Here is a 16,299-nt window from a genome sequence, read left to right as displayed (position 1 = left end):
AGTCAGACGTCATCTTAAGTTGCAGTTAGGTTTCTCACTTTAGGTTTTTCTATGCTGGCATGTTTGTAGAAAAAATACCATTCCAGCTGTGTAAACTGTATTGATTATTTGCTTATTATTTTTTAAACTGTGAATTTTATTTCAACCTCTAATTGTCGGCACTTGTACATATGAATGGTCGTGGTTAATTTAAGAAAACATATTCAAGGTTTCTTTAGGAATATTGACGTGTTACTGTAAGAAATGATCAGCATGGTGAAGTGTTTGCCAAATCAACGAGCCAATGCATTGATATTCATTCAAGCTGTGTGGTGTTATTCAATAAAAAAAAAAACACATTTCTTCACTTGTTTTTTTCAACATATTGTGATTTTGTCTGTGACTATTATTTTGGAAATGAAGTCCAGAAAAGCATAAGCATGAAACAGTATAATTTATTTTCAGTTCACAGTGCATACATTGTGTGCAGTTGTACCAAGTTACTCATGATTAGCACATTAGATTGACCTAAGTTGTGTAAGACAGTCGTTTTATCTGCAAAGAGAACATGCACGTGTGCACAGAATCAGAAAATCAGTAATAGGCATATCGAAGAGTTAATCGTCGTTACAATACCCAAACATGAGACTGAAATGAGTTTCTACAGTAATTTGCCCAAAGTTTTCACTACAATGAAAAGATACGAATGTTAAAATGTGTGGTTAAGAGGAAGTGATGCTAGCGTCCGTGTGATCTCACTCCATCGTACCTCAGAAAAAGCTGCTACATAATCTGTCACTTCTCGCTCACTCCAAAACTGTAAGAACTGGACAATATTATACCTTATATAAATAATCATTATTTTACACTCGGTTATTAGTAAGTACCAAAAGCCTGTAGAAACTGAAATGCTTTTCCCCTGACAATCCTTTCTTCATTACAATACATTATCAGTGTACAGTGGACCAGAGTTACTAAAGCTTTTCATATCCCCTTTACCATATTCACATGGCAGCCATTTCCCTCTTTGATCGCACAGGATGGGACAATAAAACACTGCCAGACATTAAACTCCTTGTTCCAGGATTTAAGCAAAGTAAACAGTGAGACATCTTTATGGCTTCATTACTTCTCAAATGGTAAGCAAACAATACAGAGGGAATCAGGCCATATTTTCAACAGCCAAGGCTAGCATTCAGCAACTCATAGGGGATATTACTGTTAGCAAGAGGGGCTTAGAGGCTTAGGTACAGAAGAAAAGTTACATAGTTCAATGGTAAGGCATACACTCCAAGCTAATGTATTGTAAGCTGAGAATTTGCTAACAGCTAATTTAAAGTTGGTCAGAAATTTACTACCAAGTTAATGTAATGTTAGCTTACTACCCAACTAATAATATTGACTAGATATTTACTACCACATGATCTTAATGCCAATTTGGAATGAACCAAGGGGTTTTAAAACACCGCAAATAGTGACGGAGATCGGGAATGACAAACACTGCGGAGGTAGACAAGTGGTGGAAGCCTAGAGTAGAAGCCATGGGAGAAAAGGCACACCTAATGGTGGTGGAGGCTGCCTGGTGATGTCAGAATATGCAAATAAGATGACTGAATTTACTCCCATCACAAAGTTTGGGTCATACTGAAGATTTTTTAAAGGATTCTATACTATTGAGAGATAGGGTGAATGGCGGAGGTCTGCACTCTACGAGGGCTTTTCTAGTTGGGAATTTACTTTGTAGCATAATATTAGCAAGGATTTTACTATGCATCTAGAATTCACTTACCAGCTAATGTTATGTTAGCTTGAGAAATAGCATTTAATAAGTTATGTAATATAAGCGGGGAATTCACCATCTGGATGTCATGATAGTTGAGAATCAATGACCCAACCAAAGGTATGTTAGCTGGTGGCTCATTTAATACCGTAGCTAATGAAATATCAGCTATAAATGTACATCTTTGCTGCTGAAATACTGGCTAGGAATTTGCTTGCCAACAGCTGTAATGTTTGGAATTCATTCAAGTTAGCTATAAATGTACTTCTTCGCAAAGTTAATATTAGCCAGGAAGTGGCAGAATGCTAACCGTAGCACTTCAAGGGTAACTTGTTGGCCAAAAATCTACATTGTTTGAACCCGACATACAGCAAGCAGACTTTCATTACAAATTCTCTTAAATTGTTCATTGTTTGAGAAGCGATGAAATGATAAAGAGTCAGATATCCTATATTTGAGCATCAGAGTGAAATGGCTGCCAAAGGAGTATGTAGAATAGCAGCTGACCACTCAAGTATTTCTTCCATGAACCTCTACAGTTAAATCTACAGTAGCAACCAAATTCGAAATGTTTTCTTTTGCTTAAAACAAAAGGCAGATGACATTTAACTCAACAATACCCAATGCAAGGCAAAATGAGCGTACTGTGCAATACCCAATGTTTTTCCCATCATTTTTGATTTGATGGCATTTAAAACACTGAAAAATAACAAATACAAACAAAAAGATGCCATCTTAAAAACTAAGCAAAACAAAATCATAGCATTCAGCACATACAGGTACAAACATGCAGATACAACAATTAGCATTGTACCACGTACAAGCAAGCATCAGTCTGCTTATTTTGATTAGAAGGTGCCAAATGCTTTTAAACAACGGCTACATGGGACAGTTGTTATTATCTTTTCTTTCTTCCAAAAATAAAATCTAAAACATTCAAATATTAGGTGTCTTTTTTTCTACAGTATACAACACCAATCATATATTTATCCATGTAAAATAAACTCAAGCCAGCAAAAATACTTGTCTATTCAGTTGAAAATAATTTTTCATCCATATGAAAACCACTAGAGAAACTCCTCTGAGAGATTTTTTTTCCATACAGTCAGCTCAGAATGAGTGTTAAAGGTGTTTTTAAAAAAGAGAACACAAAATGAAAACACAAAAGAAAGCACAAACTATACATCTATTTAGTACAATCAAAGAAAGTACCTAATATACAGAAAGTCATAAAACCCAGAGAATTTCAGAGATCTTCTCTTAAATACAGGCAGGAAGATTCCCACCGATCACTGCAGAAAAAGGGAAACATTGAGTAACTGCAGCTGGACTGCAGCACAAAGTCAAAACAAAGCAGCTATAAAAGCAAAGCTAGTACCCAAGTTGACTTCAGGTCAGATTCTGTTAAAAATAAATACCACAATGTTCCTACGTGTGATTAAAGGTGGTCTGAAACATTGCATAAACCTCCCCTCTTTAATACTGTACCTTTTTCTGAATATACTGGTTGGTACTCTTCCTGTTTAAGGCACACCATTCAACCATTAACACCTATAGACACACCTACACCCACATATACTTTAATATTATTATTTAGAGACACATGAGGCTTACTCCCACAAGGAAGTATTTTGATTGTGATTATTTTATCAACTTAAATTGTGCATAATAATGTTAGAACTCTTAAAGAAGCTGACCTTTAGGATCATTTTTAATATTTGCATAGTAAATAAGCTTTTTAAAGTGTTTACAATGTAGAAGGCCAGTGCAGATATTGTTTTTGGAGTCTGGTTTTTTTCCTCCTATTTTGGAATTACTAGGACCGGTTCCTGGGTTTTTAGAAGCACGCCAAAGACTTTATGAGTAGATCGTTAACGCAGAGCAGCACTCAGAAAGCGGAGAAATAGCTGCTATTAAACTGCCACACCGACTGGCGTCTGGCATAAATCATAAGAACAACGGAGCATAAATGCAATATTCCCAACACAAGCTCACCAAAAGCTTTCTTCTTTTCTCTGGGAATCCACAATCACTGGACGCGGTGTTCCTCTCCACGGGAGAGTCTGTTAGAGGAATACTTTGGACCGTGTACACATTACATCCATGTAGCTACTCTCTGAGGAGAACTGTATTGCTTCATTACAGTACAATCATCAGCCACCGCATTACAGTACAGTGTGAGACTCAAATCTACGAGGACACAGAGGGCAGAGCATTTCTTCATGCAAGGAAGGACAACAGAAGGCGACTTTAATTTACAATTTAGCCCTATTCACACATGCACAAAACTCCTAAAAATGAGGATTTTTGTGGGTGAGCAGCCACATTTTCTACCCAGAATTCATCCTGTTAGCCTCTTGGTATTTCCCCTTATCCCATCCCTCTCTTGCCTGACAGAGAAACTTCCTACTTTGAGCTAAGCAGGATGCTAAACTCCTGAGATTTTCTTTAAATCTTCAGAAGTGCATGTGTGAAAATGGCTCATAAGTCCAGTGAAACCGTGTATTTTTAAAATGAAAAAAATTAGAAAGATTTACCTTTACAGTAGTAAACATGGGACTGAAAACACTCCTAAAATGCCCTCTTTGCCATTTCTTGAGCAGTATTTGTTATAAACTCCTTCTTTTAATAGCTTAAATTGTGTATCTGTAAGCATTTTATGTAATGTTTTCATTTGGATGAATGAAAGCACTGTGTACTGCATTGGTTCGTGGGATTTGTTGTCATGAAGAAAACACAGAATATCACCAGATTTATGCCTTCAATGTTTAAGGTGGACAGTGAAAATTATGGTGCATTTCCAACAAGCGGTCTCATTTGGCTCAGTGCAATTTGGTACGGTACACCCTGGTCTTGCTTACATTTCCACAGCCAACCTCTCCCTTAGATGTAAGCCGGCAGTGTGTCTAGTTCAACCCTCTAGGGTTGGATGGGCACGCTTTGTACCCAAACAGAAGGGTGCCAAAAAAGTAGGATGGCACTGATTGGCTGTTTTGATGCCTTCTCTAGCTTTTGATAGTGGAAAAGAAAATAGCTGTGTACCGTACAAAATCAAACTTAACTGAACTGCTTGGTAGAAACATCATCAAATGATGTGGTTTGAGCACTAAAAGGCTAAAATGGGAGACAGCATGGCAGAAAGAGTGATTATTATGGAAAAAAATGGACCACTGACAGTCGCATCTAATCATCAATCACTTAAATCTGACTGTTTTTGCTTTCCTCAGAGTGACAAAAGCGTGGTGAGGAACATAGGTAGGCTGGAAAGAGAGAGGTCTCTACATGCACATCTTATGACCTAACAGCAGCTTAAAGCACATTATTTAAATATATGAACTATTCTATGAATCCAGAGAAAAACAGTGCTGTCAAAGAAGTTTTCACGTTTGTATTTAAGAGTATCAAGAGATTCTGAGTACCTGTAATGGTATCTATAGATTAAGACACCAGAGTATCAAAAACTAATCACATGTCCATTTAAGGCATTGTGATAAAAGTAAAACATTACATTACACAGTGTTAGTAAGAAAGGCCCGAGTGGACTTTGTGTGTCTCTTATTATGCTGTTTTTTGCTCATTTATTTTGGTACTACGAAATCAAGATGATGTTTGTTTCGTTTTTCTACCAGTGCACATTTATTTAGATCAGGTGAAATGTTTTGACTACTTTGAATTTCAGATATTATGAATTTTTAGAATATATTGACTGTTTTTAATCCTGATGATGTGATGAGTGTGGATGGGAAATTCTTCTTTTATGTGTTAACTTTGATTACACAAAATGTTATTTTTTCAGATCTTAAACTGTTAATAAGTTACATGATGAAGTATAAGTGTTGACACTAGATATCTGATAGAAATACTATGGTATGGGGTAAACACTGAAAATATGTCATATTTTGTTTGTTTGGCTTAAAAATAGTTTTTACATGTGTATTATTCTATAACAAGTGAGGAATCTCCCTTTACTCCAAAAACATAAAGGAATCTCAGTATTATGGCTTCAGTTTGTATCATTTAAATGCTGCTTCTTAAGATAAATCACTTGTTTAATCCAGGAATTCAAACTTTCTAAAGTCACATGTTATTCCTCAGGACAACATTCAACTTTCTTGTGCCTGATGTGGAAAAGAATGCCAGTAAAGCGGGGTCAGTTCTCTCTTTTCTTTACAAATAAAGGTATTTATCAGTTTTTTAAAAGATTTTTTCAAATGAATGACCTTACTGAAAAAAAAGACTTTGTTACAGACATTAAAATCTGTGTAAAGCACTATTACAAGTTACATAAACAGGAAATTCATGCAAATTTCATGGAAATTTGGGAAATGTTTGGAATTTTAAATTTTATTTGCATGTATGGAGTGAATTTGCTTTGATGTTTTTGGGTATTTCCACGAACATTTGAGAGACTTATATGTCAACTTTGAGGAATTTTAAGGGGAATTTTGGTGGGGTATCATTTTAAATTTTAAGAATTTTCAAAGAAATTTTATGGAATTTGGGTTACAAATTGTAAATTCTTGTGAATTTGCATTTGAACGGTTGGTTGGTAACCTCCAGATGTTTATGAATTTACATTTAATTTTTTGGGTTACTTTTACTGGATTATGATCAAATTTCACTGAAACATTTGTGGGATATTAGAAGAAATTACTAGGTAACTATTACGGGATAATAAAAAAAAATGTTTAGGAATTTTCACATACATTTTTAGGTTATTTTGTTGAAATTTAGGGAATTAATATGAATTTTGGAGAGGACAATTTAAAAAAAATGTGAACTTTTACTTGTCCATAATAAGTGGGAGAAATAAAAAAACATGCATTCCATGCAAAAGCTCAGGTGTCAGGAGGTTATGTTGGGAAAAAAATGCTGTTAAGGTAAAAAACAGACAACAATGTCTGTCGATGTTGGGTTAAATAAATTTTGCACTAGGGTTCCTTAGCTTAACCCCCCCCCCCCAAAAAAAAAAAGTACAACAAAGACATAAAATCACAGGGCTCTTTAACTCTCTTAAACCAGTGGTTCCCACCGTTTTTCCTGGAGCACTCCCCTACTTATATCTGACAACCTCAGAGCAGACAAAGCCTTGCGGCCCCCCAGGTTGGGAACCAATGTCTTGGACCATCTCAATCACAAGCTTCTACACATTTCAACTTAACAGCATGTAGTTTGGCCTGCTGGCTATTCTTTCATTTTGCAAGTGCATCTTTCCTGAATGCCAGCATTTGAAGACTTAGAACCATAGTTTTGACAGTTCAGAGTGGCAAGTCTTTCCAACTAGTGGGCATGGTTTTAGTGTATTCAATGTAGGAATGCACAACATTATCTACATAAAATCAGCAACATGGATCACAGCTTTAGAAGTTAATTAAAGTATTAGCAGATATGAATACTTCTGCCAACATTGACATCATGTGATGTACTAAGGCACTCCTTACCTTAAACCTTTATGGTAGAATCAAATGTTTGTCTTGTTTTATGTTTGTTTATGAAATAAATAAACTGTTACAATTTGAGTAAAGGATCAGTTGTTGTTTGCTAGAAATAAAAATGTTTGTACAGTAAAACAAGTTTGGAAATACTGACAAAAATCCAATATTGTACATCCCTAATTAAATGGATATTCCCGTGGCATCCTAGAGTGGATATTACCCATGTTTTTGAAACCTTATTTTATATTTAGTCATTTTTTTTCATTGCTGAAATATGGCCTGAAGTATAATGAATATTTTAATTGCTTTACACAGACTTTAAAGTTTGTGTTTTTGGATTAAGTTTAACTATGGCTACTTCACTGGCAGATCTCTTCCGCTTGTTTTGAGAAAAGGACCATTTTTCATGATTAAAGTGCACTCTTTCCGTTTCCTGCTAAAAAGGCGGTGACACTATTAATATGACATCAAACTTGTTCATCATTTTTCCTGATAGCTAATTTTGATCTCTGAGACTGCAGATAATAGTAACAGAAGTGTACATAAGTGAGTAGATTTGAGCAGAACCTATGGGGTTTTACTGAGCGTCTGATGTCTCTATGACTCGTCGCTGGCTTTTCCTGGGACCTGGTGGTGACTGTTGTTGCAGTGAACCTGTGAGAGCTGCAGGCTGGTGTGCAGGACCGGGCTGAGACAACACATGGACTCAATCTCCTCAAGTAGACCTTGATCCTTCACCCCACCCTCCCCAGAGCCTTTACCCTGACCCAGGCACAGGCCAAGCCCCATGAGACCCTCCTTGGACACCTCCTTCTCCCACGGGATCTGCACATTAGACTGGCTGTTCCTTGTCGGGCTCCCCTGAATCCCCATCTCCTGCTGGCCCTTGCTGCCCTGCCTGTGGAGGGCTTTTTCCTGATAGTGCCTCACAGTCTCCTTAGACAGCACCTTTCTCCTCAGGATGCTGGTAGAGGCAGTCTGGTTGTGATTCTGAGGAGGCTCTGTGCTTGGTTGGGGCTCTGAGATGGTCCGATTGCGGGCCGTGGGTGCAGGAGAATATTTCGGGTGAGAAACTTGAGTACTGTAGGTGTGGGAGAGGGTAGGGGAGGGCGGTGTAGGTGTGACTCTGTGGGACATTAAGGGCGAGTAGGAGAAGCGGTCTCCTGGTTGTCGCCCTGGAGGTAGAGGAAGGTCAGATTTAGGAGGATGAGGATGTGACTTGGACACGTCAGAGTTCCGGGTAGGAGGTGAGGCAGTGACAGGAGGCTCTGGAGGAGCAGTCGTTGGTTTCTTCAGGCTGCTCTTGCTGGGCTGTCTGCGAGGGGATGGTGGAAGGTGTTTCCCGTGGACTGCGCTGTCATCCTGGCCCATGTTCCATCCACCCTGATCCACACCTCCACTGCCACCACTCTCATCAGCAGGGTTAGGCTCACCGGAAGGGCTGGACTTACTCTGGGACAGAGGAAACAAAAAATATTTTACGAAGAAGCCTAGATCACATCAGATATCTTTTATCCTATGAAACTTTATACCAGTATTTTGCATAAAGTTTGAGAGATGTTATAACATACACTTTGTGGTGGATTTTGCTATCAATTTTCTTGTTTTTGCAGAGGAGTTTTCAAGCCAAATGAGCTGTGTGCCTCTGGTGGTTAAACCAAAATTCTCCCAGGGTTCACTAGCAATAAGTCTGTTTTAAAAGCTTAGACACTGTCAAACTTTTTAGCACGTTAGCATCATGCAGGTTCCATTGACCCAAAGTTTATGGGTTTTTAAAGAAGGAAAAAAAAAAGCTTACGACACATACAGATTTTGTCCATCAAGACAGTCTTCACAAATGAACACAATTCTCATCATTTTTGAAGCATAAATGCAATCAGTCAAAGGAAAAAGCTAATGTTAGGCTATAAAGGAACCACATACCATGGTCGACTGACTTTAACATAACCACTGCTAAGTTTCCAACTTTTATTCCCACCCTGCATGAAAGACTTTCTTTCTAGTGTGACCAACAAAGTACAAAGTTTGACTCAGATTAGTTTAAGCAAACAGTGGGTTAAAGGTGGACTAGCAGATGAGTTGATGTGATTCAATTTAATTCAGTTGTGATGACATTTCATGTCCCAGGCCAGCGTTAATTTTGTCAACTAAAACCATGACTAAATGTTGGTCAGCTACCTTGATTCAATGAGGATGAGTAGACTAAGCCTAACTAAAAATAGATCTTTGATGACAAAAACTCTTCCAAAAAGTATGATTAGTTTCAGTCAAGGAGACTAAAATGTAATTTAGTTTTTGTTGGACTTTAAGAATCCATTAAATTTCTCCACTATGGTTAAATCTGTGAAAATATGATGTATCCGTAGCTCTTGTGCCTCTCAGCTGTAGAAAACAGGGGGTCATGTCTTAGGAGGTTTTAAATAATCCTTATTTTTCCTGTTTGTTTCATGGTGATCCTGTCCTGTGACCTGCATGTCATCATAGATGTTGTAATCTCACTGACTGCAAAACAAATCTACCTACGGGTACAAATAAAGTAACCTGAACCTGATGCACTGGTCGTAGGACTGATCCCCGGTCTCGGCACTCTTTGGTGCATGCCTTTCCCCCACTCTCTCTCTCTCCCCGTGTCCCATCTCTTCAGCTGTTCTATCTAAATAAAGGTTAAAAAAGCCACAAAATATTCTAACAAGATGTTATGACTAAAAGTAAACACTACATTGTAATCACTTTCTATGGACTAAAATGGTTCTGACTTTTTGTGGACTAAACTGGACTTTAACAATAAAGAGTAGAAACGACTAAAATGTAAATAAAACTAAAAGCATTCTAATAAAAAGACTAAGACTAAAATTTTTAAAAAGCTGTCAAAATCAACACTGTCATAGTCATACTTTGCCATCCTATTTTAGCGGGTGCATTTTGTGAGACCTGAAACAGCTTAAAAGTTCATAAGTGGGGAAATTCCAGGTGCATTTCATATATAACAACATTAAAATCTCTTACACTCGTGTTTATCGTTGACATTATTTCAGTCTTCAAATTGGAATACAACTCAGAAATCCCACAGACATCAAGACAATAGAGCTAGAAGTTCTAAAATGTTAACACTCTTCTGGATTTTTATTACTGCATCCCTCTATAATAGGGATTTCCACTGTAATTACTGTCTCCAAGAGTTGAATCACCTTTGACATGGCCCCACTAAACAAAACACACCTGTAACTGTTGTGTGTGAGTAAAGAATGCTTTACTATATTGCACTCTTAAAAGTTTTCTCTTGTACACAGGAATGAAACAAATCAAATTAAATATCCGAAAAAAAGTTGATTATGGTAAAAGTAATTGTGTATAAATGGTGGATTAATGTTGGATCTATGGTTATGAAGTGGCACTACATAAACAAAGACTGATTGATTGGATAGCTTGATTGATTCATGTGATTTTCTTCATGTAGTTTGTGAATAATGTACTTTTATGCCTCATTTATAGGAGTGTGTGCTAGAAAATGTGATTTGGACATTGTTTTGTTCATACCTTTTCTTTAAGTATTTATAGCTCTATTCATTCAATATTTAAGAAAACTCACTCATGCATCTTTCAAATCAAATGCATCTTTAAATTCAAATATTATTTATAGATTTCACAGAAGAAATTGTGTTTTAAAGATCTGTAACAGTTAATTGGTTAACTGATAATGAATAGGAAATGATTTCTAAACTTTTGGGAAAATTAGTTTTAGGTCAGTTGTCAAATAAAAAGCATAAGAATTCTTGGATACAATCTCCTAATGATTCTGACTGTGATGTTTCATGACTTAACATAGATTTTTCCTTGGTTTGAAGATTTTCTGATCAATGATTCAGCAACAAAAACTCATTGTGGTGTTTGGGAAATGTAAACAAAAAATTGTAAACATGAGTTAACTTCTTAAAAGAAATAACCCACTTACTATTAATGATAAAATATATAAGATGCTGCCCATGTGTGCAAATATCTAATGACCTAATTTATCTGATTATTTTTTGTAAATATAAATAAATAAGTGAAGAAGTCAGTAGCTTCCAATGCTGATTCCATTGTTTCTCTGCACCAATTAATAATATTTAACAACTTGATATTTTTTTATATAGTAAAAAATCTCTGTCAGCCTTTACATAATCCAGGCAATGTAAGACAAGATTATTTATCTAATGTTTGAATGTACCGGTGGCTTGTAGTCCAACTCATCAAAGGACCTAAAGAAGTCCAGGCTCTTTGCAGCGCTGAGTTTCCCCTGCTCCATGGTTGTGGTGTTCAGAGAGTCCAGGATCTCTTCCAGCAGGTTCATCTGGCCTGAGCGAGACGAGTCGATGTCGAGCTCCAGTGAGTAGGAGTCATCACTGTCCTCTGTGTAGGATGGGACGTCCCCGCTGTCCTCTGAGGAGATCCTGAGAGAAGCATAAAGACATTTTCATTCATTGTATTATTTATGTGTCATAGTGTGACTATTTCTGTTTAGAAGCCAACAAATACACCCTTAATACAGATCCTCTGGCAAGATGTCTGTCATTTCTTTTAACTTCTTTAATCAAATCTGTCCACTTGGGGGCAGTATTATCATGGGTAAAAAGGCTGACTGTGCTTTGAAAAGCTTCTCATATCCTGCTATCAACTTTTCCTTTCTAAAATGAAATCAGGCAGCAAGCAAAAGTTCTCTTGTCTGAACATACATGACATATACAACATGAAAAAGGCTTCAGTGAAATACGTTGTGAGGCGACAGGCCATAAAAAAACAGCACTCACTTGCTCGCGCTGTCCAGCTCGTCATCGTCGAGCCCATAGCCAAGGTCTCGAGGGCCCATGCTCATGGGAGACTTATTGAAGTTATGCTGCTAATGAGAACAAAACAGCAAAGTGGATGCAGTTAGACACACAGAAGAACATTATAAAACAATAAAAGTGGACCCGAGGGGGGTTTCAGCTTAAAGATACAAGGCTCAAGATAAACACGGAGCCCAGACTGAGTCTGTTGTTCTGCTGAGCTTTTCATAAAACTCCTCCATAGAAAAATGATGCAGGTCTGTGTCTGGTGGGTCTCCGTAACACAGGAGCTTGTTTTAATGAGCCTGGACCCTTAGGGTTGAGAATAAATTTGTCAAATTTTTGTCTGGGGATAAAAATCTTCAAAATCCCCTGCAGGATTTTATCAACTTAGTGGTATATGTGAACAAAAAAGCAACATATTTGTGTTAAGATACAGCCACATTCTGTAACTGCATTAATCGTTTGCATTTCAGTGCATGTGATAGTGTTAGTTGTTGAAATGGGTGCTCAGTGTGTGTACTGTAGTTGTCTCACACAGTGGGTTTAATAAGCCACCTGTGTACCATGTTTAATGGGCGGGTTAAAGAAGAGACAGAAGCTTCACAGAGCAGGGCAGGACTCTCCCCATGGGAGCCCAAATCTGCCCCAGGCCACTTATTAACATGCCTTCCACTACGACGCACATGTTCCCCTAGCACTGCATGTGCATGTTCGCTTATGTTAACACTATTGTACTCTCTCATTTACACTTTTTGCATTTTGTACATTTACTTTCTTGCATGTTGTTTGACACTTCCTAGATCCTTTTATTCAATAATATCTGAAGTTATCCGCCAGTGTCAGTGGGTTTTTCTTTAATTTTGTAGAAACAAGAGCACAAGGGGCACAGTAACATGCTAAGGCTGTTGACAAGCAGTGTAGAGGGCATTGCTACATGTTTAGAAATGTTCGTTTGTAATGTTTGTGTCTGTGTTGAGGTTTTGGAAGAGCAAAAGTCAAAGAGAAAAGTGAGATGTAAAAGGGCCTAAAGAATTAGAGAAGAAATAAAAAAGGAAGGAAGGAAATATTGAGAGATGAGGAAAGATTCCATGAAGCTACAAGGAATGATGGGAATGGGTAGGGGGAAGGAGGAGGGAGTGAGTTTTCGACCCGTGAATCAAGCCGGTCTTGATTAGCCGACAGAGTGCCAGCCAGACAGGCGGTATGTAACGTGTGGCTGGCCTGGCCTCATTTAGGGCTTGTGTTCGGCCATGAGAGACACACAACCACACTCATTCGCTCACATACACACTCTGTTACAAAAAAAAATAAATAAAAATAACACAAAGAGTTAAAGTGCCATTTTCTCCATAAAAGTCAGCGGAGGAGATGTGTGCAGTAGCCACTTAAGCCTCTCAGCCATGGGGCTAAACACGAACACATGTGGCGGCTCTGCTGATTGGCCGAGCTGCTCCCCTTCCATGGTAGCTTGGAGCTATAATGAAAGAGATTTCAGAGGGGCTCGGGCCTGGGATCCCTAAACAGCCTTTAATGGATTCCTTTGTCAGGGCAGTAAATCTGGGGGTCGGGCCGACGTGCCAGGCAGCCTCAACGGGGCCGACAGAGCAAAGATGCACCTGTAAGACACTTTTGGATGCACACTGCTGCACATAAACACTAAAAAAAACAAAAAAAAACAAACGCTGTGCATTCATTGTGTGTGCAGTTATTAAAACTAGGCATTCGTGCAAGTTTTTTTTAATGAAAGCAGGGCCCCTCTCTGTGTCTAGGTGTTTATTAAAGCAAGGTGAACCCAAACACGAGCAGACACAGGTCATGAGGCCCAGCCCTCTGATCTGTGTTACAGCTCTGGGGCCGTCTACGAAAAGGAAGTTCCATAGGGAGCAGTAAATGGATGGTACCTCACTTCACGGCGTTATCAATTTGTCATTCGCTCTCTCTGCTGTGACCCTGCGGTGCAAAAATTGCAATGAAGCTCACAACAAACAAGCATTTTACACCAGAAGAAGAAATATTGCATTGATATTACGTTATGTCAGATAAAAAGTAAGATTTTGTCCGTAACTTGAAGCTGTCAGAAGCAACAACAGCACTTCAATCTGAGATCTTAAATTAGATGTCAAAAAACAACAACAAAAATGCAGACACTCTTCAAATTTAGACATTCACGCTGAGATTTTCTTGTGTCAAAACTGTGACAGCTCTGCCACCATACCATACCTCCCCAGGCCTGACAGGACAGTGGAAAAAGCATGAAATAGCAGAACAACACATTCTCATACTGCTCCTTCATTAGCTTCTAGCTGTCGGCTAATGGGAAACTGAAAAGGTGAAAATGAAAAAGGCATTCTCTTCTTCTCCCCGCATGCCTTCCTGTCTCCCGTTTTCTCTCTCCGTCACTCTGCTGTCAGTGACAGATGTCACAGTTTCTGTCAGTCTGGCTCTCGCTTCTCCTTCCCCTCTGCCACGAGTGAGACTGCACTGAGAGGGAAGGAGTAAGAAGGAGCTGCGGCAGAGAAGCAGGAGTCATAAAAACGGTCACGTTGTTTTAGTGGAGCTGCTGCAGATCAATTCAGAATTTTGGAAAAAGGATAAAATCATCTAATGTTCCTTAAATCAAGGATAAAATCTGACATGGGGCTCCTTGAGTACATAAAACTGACTGTAAAGAAAAAAGTGCTAACATTTAATGCTATTTGTTATTAACTTTGATTTGAGTTCCTGAATACCTGGCTGAGAAATTAAAAGATGCAGTTTCAGCTTCAATCATTGCAAGCAACACATACACTCTTTGGTGTTGTTTACAAGCCTTCACTGTTGTAATTGTGAGCATTAAAGAAGGAATTTTGAGCTACTTCTTTACTCTAACTCTGCATTACTTGTATTTTTAATGCCTAAGCAAAGGTATAAAGTCTATCTTAAATGTCTCCAGATTTGATATAAAAAGTATCATTTCTTTCTGTGTTTATGAGGGGAAAATAGTCATCACCATCAGTTTTAGCGGCTGCACTTGGAGAAACAAACTTTCCCCTCCTCTTCCCTACTTTCCCTGCATGACCGGTTATACAGAGCAGCCATGCCAGGGCCAAACGCTAGCGGACTTTATAGCCAGTTGAACATTATACATTTCATATGGTATTTCTGAGCGGGCACTGATCTCACAGCTTGGCAGTGTATGTAAAGAGATGCCGGTAAAATGCAAACAAACCTTGGGGAGAGGCAGAGCCTTTTGCAGAAGTACGGCCAAGTCTGTGTCTGCCTGTTAAAGAGCCGCTCACTCGAAAGAGGGACAAAAAAAAAAACAGCGTTTGAGGAGAGATCCACTGCTTGTACGTCCAACTGGCTGTAGCATAAAGCTTGCTTCTCGGTTGCTTAAAACAGGAGCCATATAAAAGAAGGAAAATGTGCATTATGCTCATTCTGTGAGACTGAACTGAACTTGTCGGCTGAAATCACCAGGTGTCTCTGTGGTGCAGTACTGAGGACGTGCCAGGAGATGGCACTTTGGTTTCAGCCAGGAAGCGAGCTGGTCTCTGAGGTGGGGAGAGACTGAGCGAAGGGGGGACTACAAACACATACAAATAACCATGTAAACACATACACACACAAATACACACATACACAGAACTATGGACAGAGCCAGTGTACTTAAAGCTCCCTATTCTGCATCCTGAGTATTATTCTTATATATTTATACACCTTATGGATATAACTGTGTGCATATTTAAGCTCTAAGTCATTGCAATTAGATAAAGATTTGACTGATTGGAATTATTACATACAGTCATATGCAGTATTATATATGGTACAGTTATAAAATATTTAGTTTAGACCAAAAACACTGCCTTTGCAGACTGATCATGTTGGATTTTCAATCATATAATGAATGTAGTGCACACAGAAAGTCTTGAAGAGCAAAACTTAAAGTTTAGTTACATTTCTGTCTTGCTTTTTTATCTTATATTTTCATACACTTTGTATTTTAAAGTCAAAGTCTTACTTTATGTCTACTAAATGTTCTGAAAACACATTGAAATGTTCACTTTCGAGCGGTGCTTTATAAATAAGGCTGCCTTGCCTTGTGTTCAAAATACAAATCATTATGAGCATTTTTAAAGTCAGAGACAGATGATAGTTTTAATTAATCAATCACATTCAAATGTCTTTTCTCCCTTGTTATAACACAAGCCATGTGTGCAGTGGACATATGTGAAACTAACCATGCACATCTACTCATGTGTATGCATGCATACCGCAGCATGTACACATTGCAGTGACTTTCTTTCTTTTTTACATC

General features: G+C 38.2%; 1 protein-coding gene across 3 annotated transcripts in view; it reads right to left on the bottom strand.

Annotated features, from left to right (window-relative positions):
- Nucleotides 1-414: 414 nt before the first annotated feature.
- The window catches only part of dennd1b (DENN/MADD domain containing 1B), a 184,756-nt gene continuing 168,871 nt past the window's right edge, over nt 415-16,299 (bottom strand). For 2 of the 3 annotated variants that reach the window (XM_041791060.1, XM_041791062.1), the window contains 3 exons: nt 11,982-12,070; nt 11,402-11,624; nt 415-8,646 (listed from right to left, as the gene is read on the bottom strand). In XM_041791060.1, the coding sequence (XP_041646994.1) occupies nt 7,792-8,646; nt 11,402-11,624; nt 11,982-12,070 (1,167 nt within the window). In that variant the 3' untranslated portion in view covers nt 415-7,791. The remainder of the gene's footprint in view (nt 8,647-11,401; nt 11,625-11,981; nt 12,071-16,299) is intronic. The other variant, XM_041791061.1, reaches the window with a different exon arrangement.

Source organism: Cheilinus undulatus, linkage group 7 (genome assembly GCF_018320785.1).
Source record: "Cheilinus undulatus linkage group 7, ASM1832078v1, whole genome shotgun sequence".
In the NCBI taxonomy this organism is placed as follows: domain Eukaryota; kingdom Metazoa; phylum Chordata; class Actinopteri; order Labriformes; family Labridae; genus Cheilinus; species Cheilinus undulatus.
The sequence above is the reverse complement of the archived record's forward strand: the minus strand, read 5'-3'. Positions and strand labels throughout refer to the sequence as shown.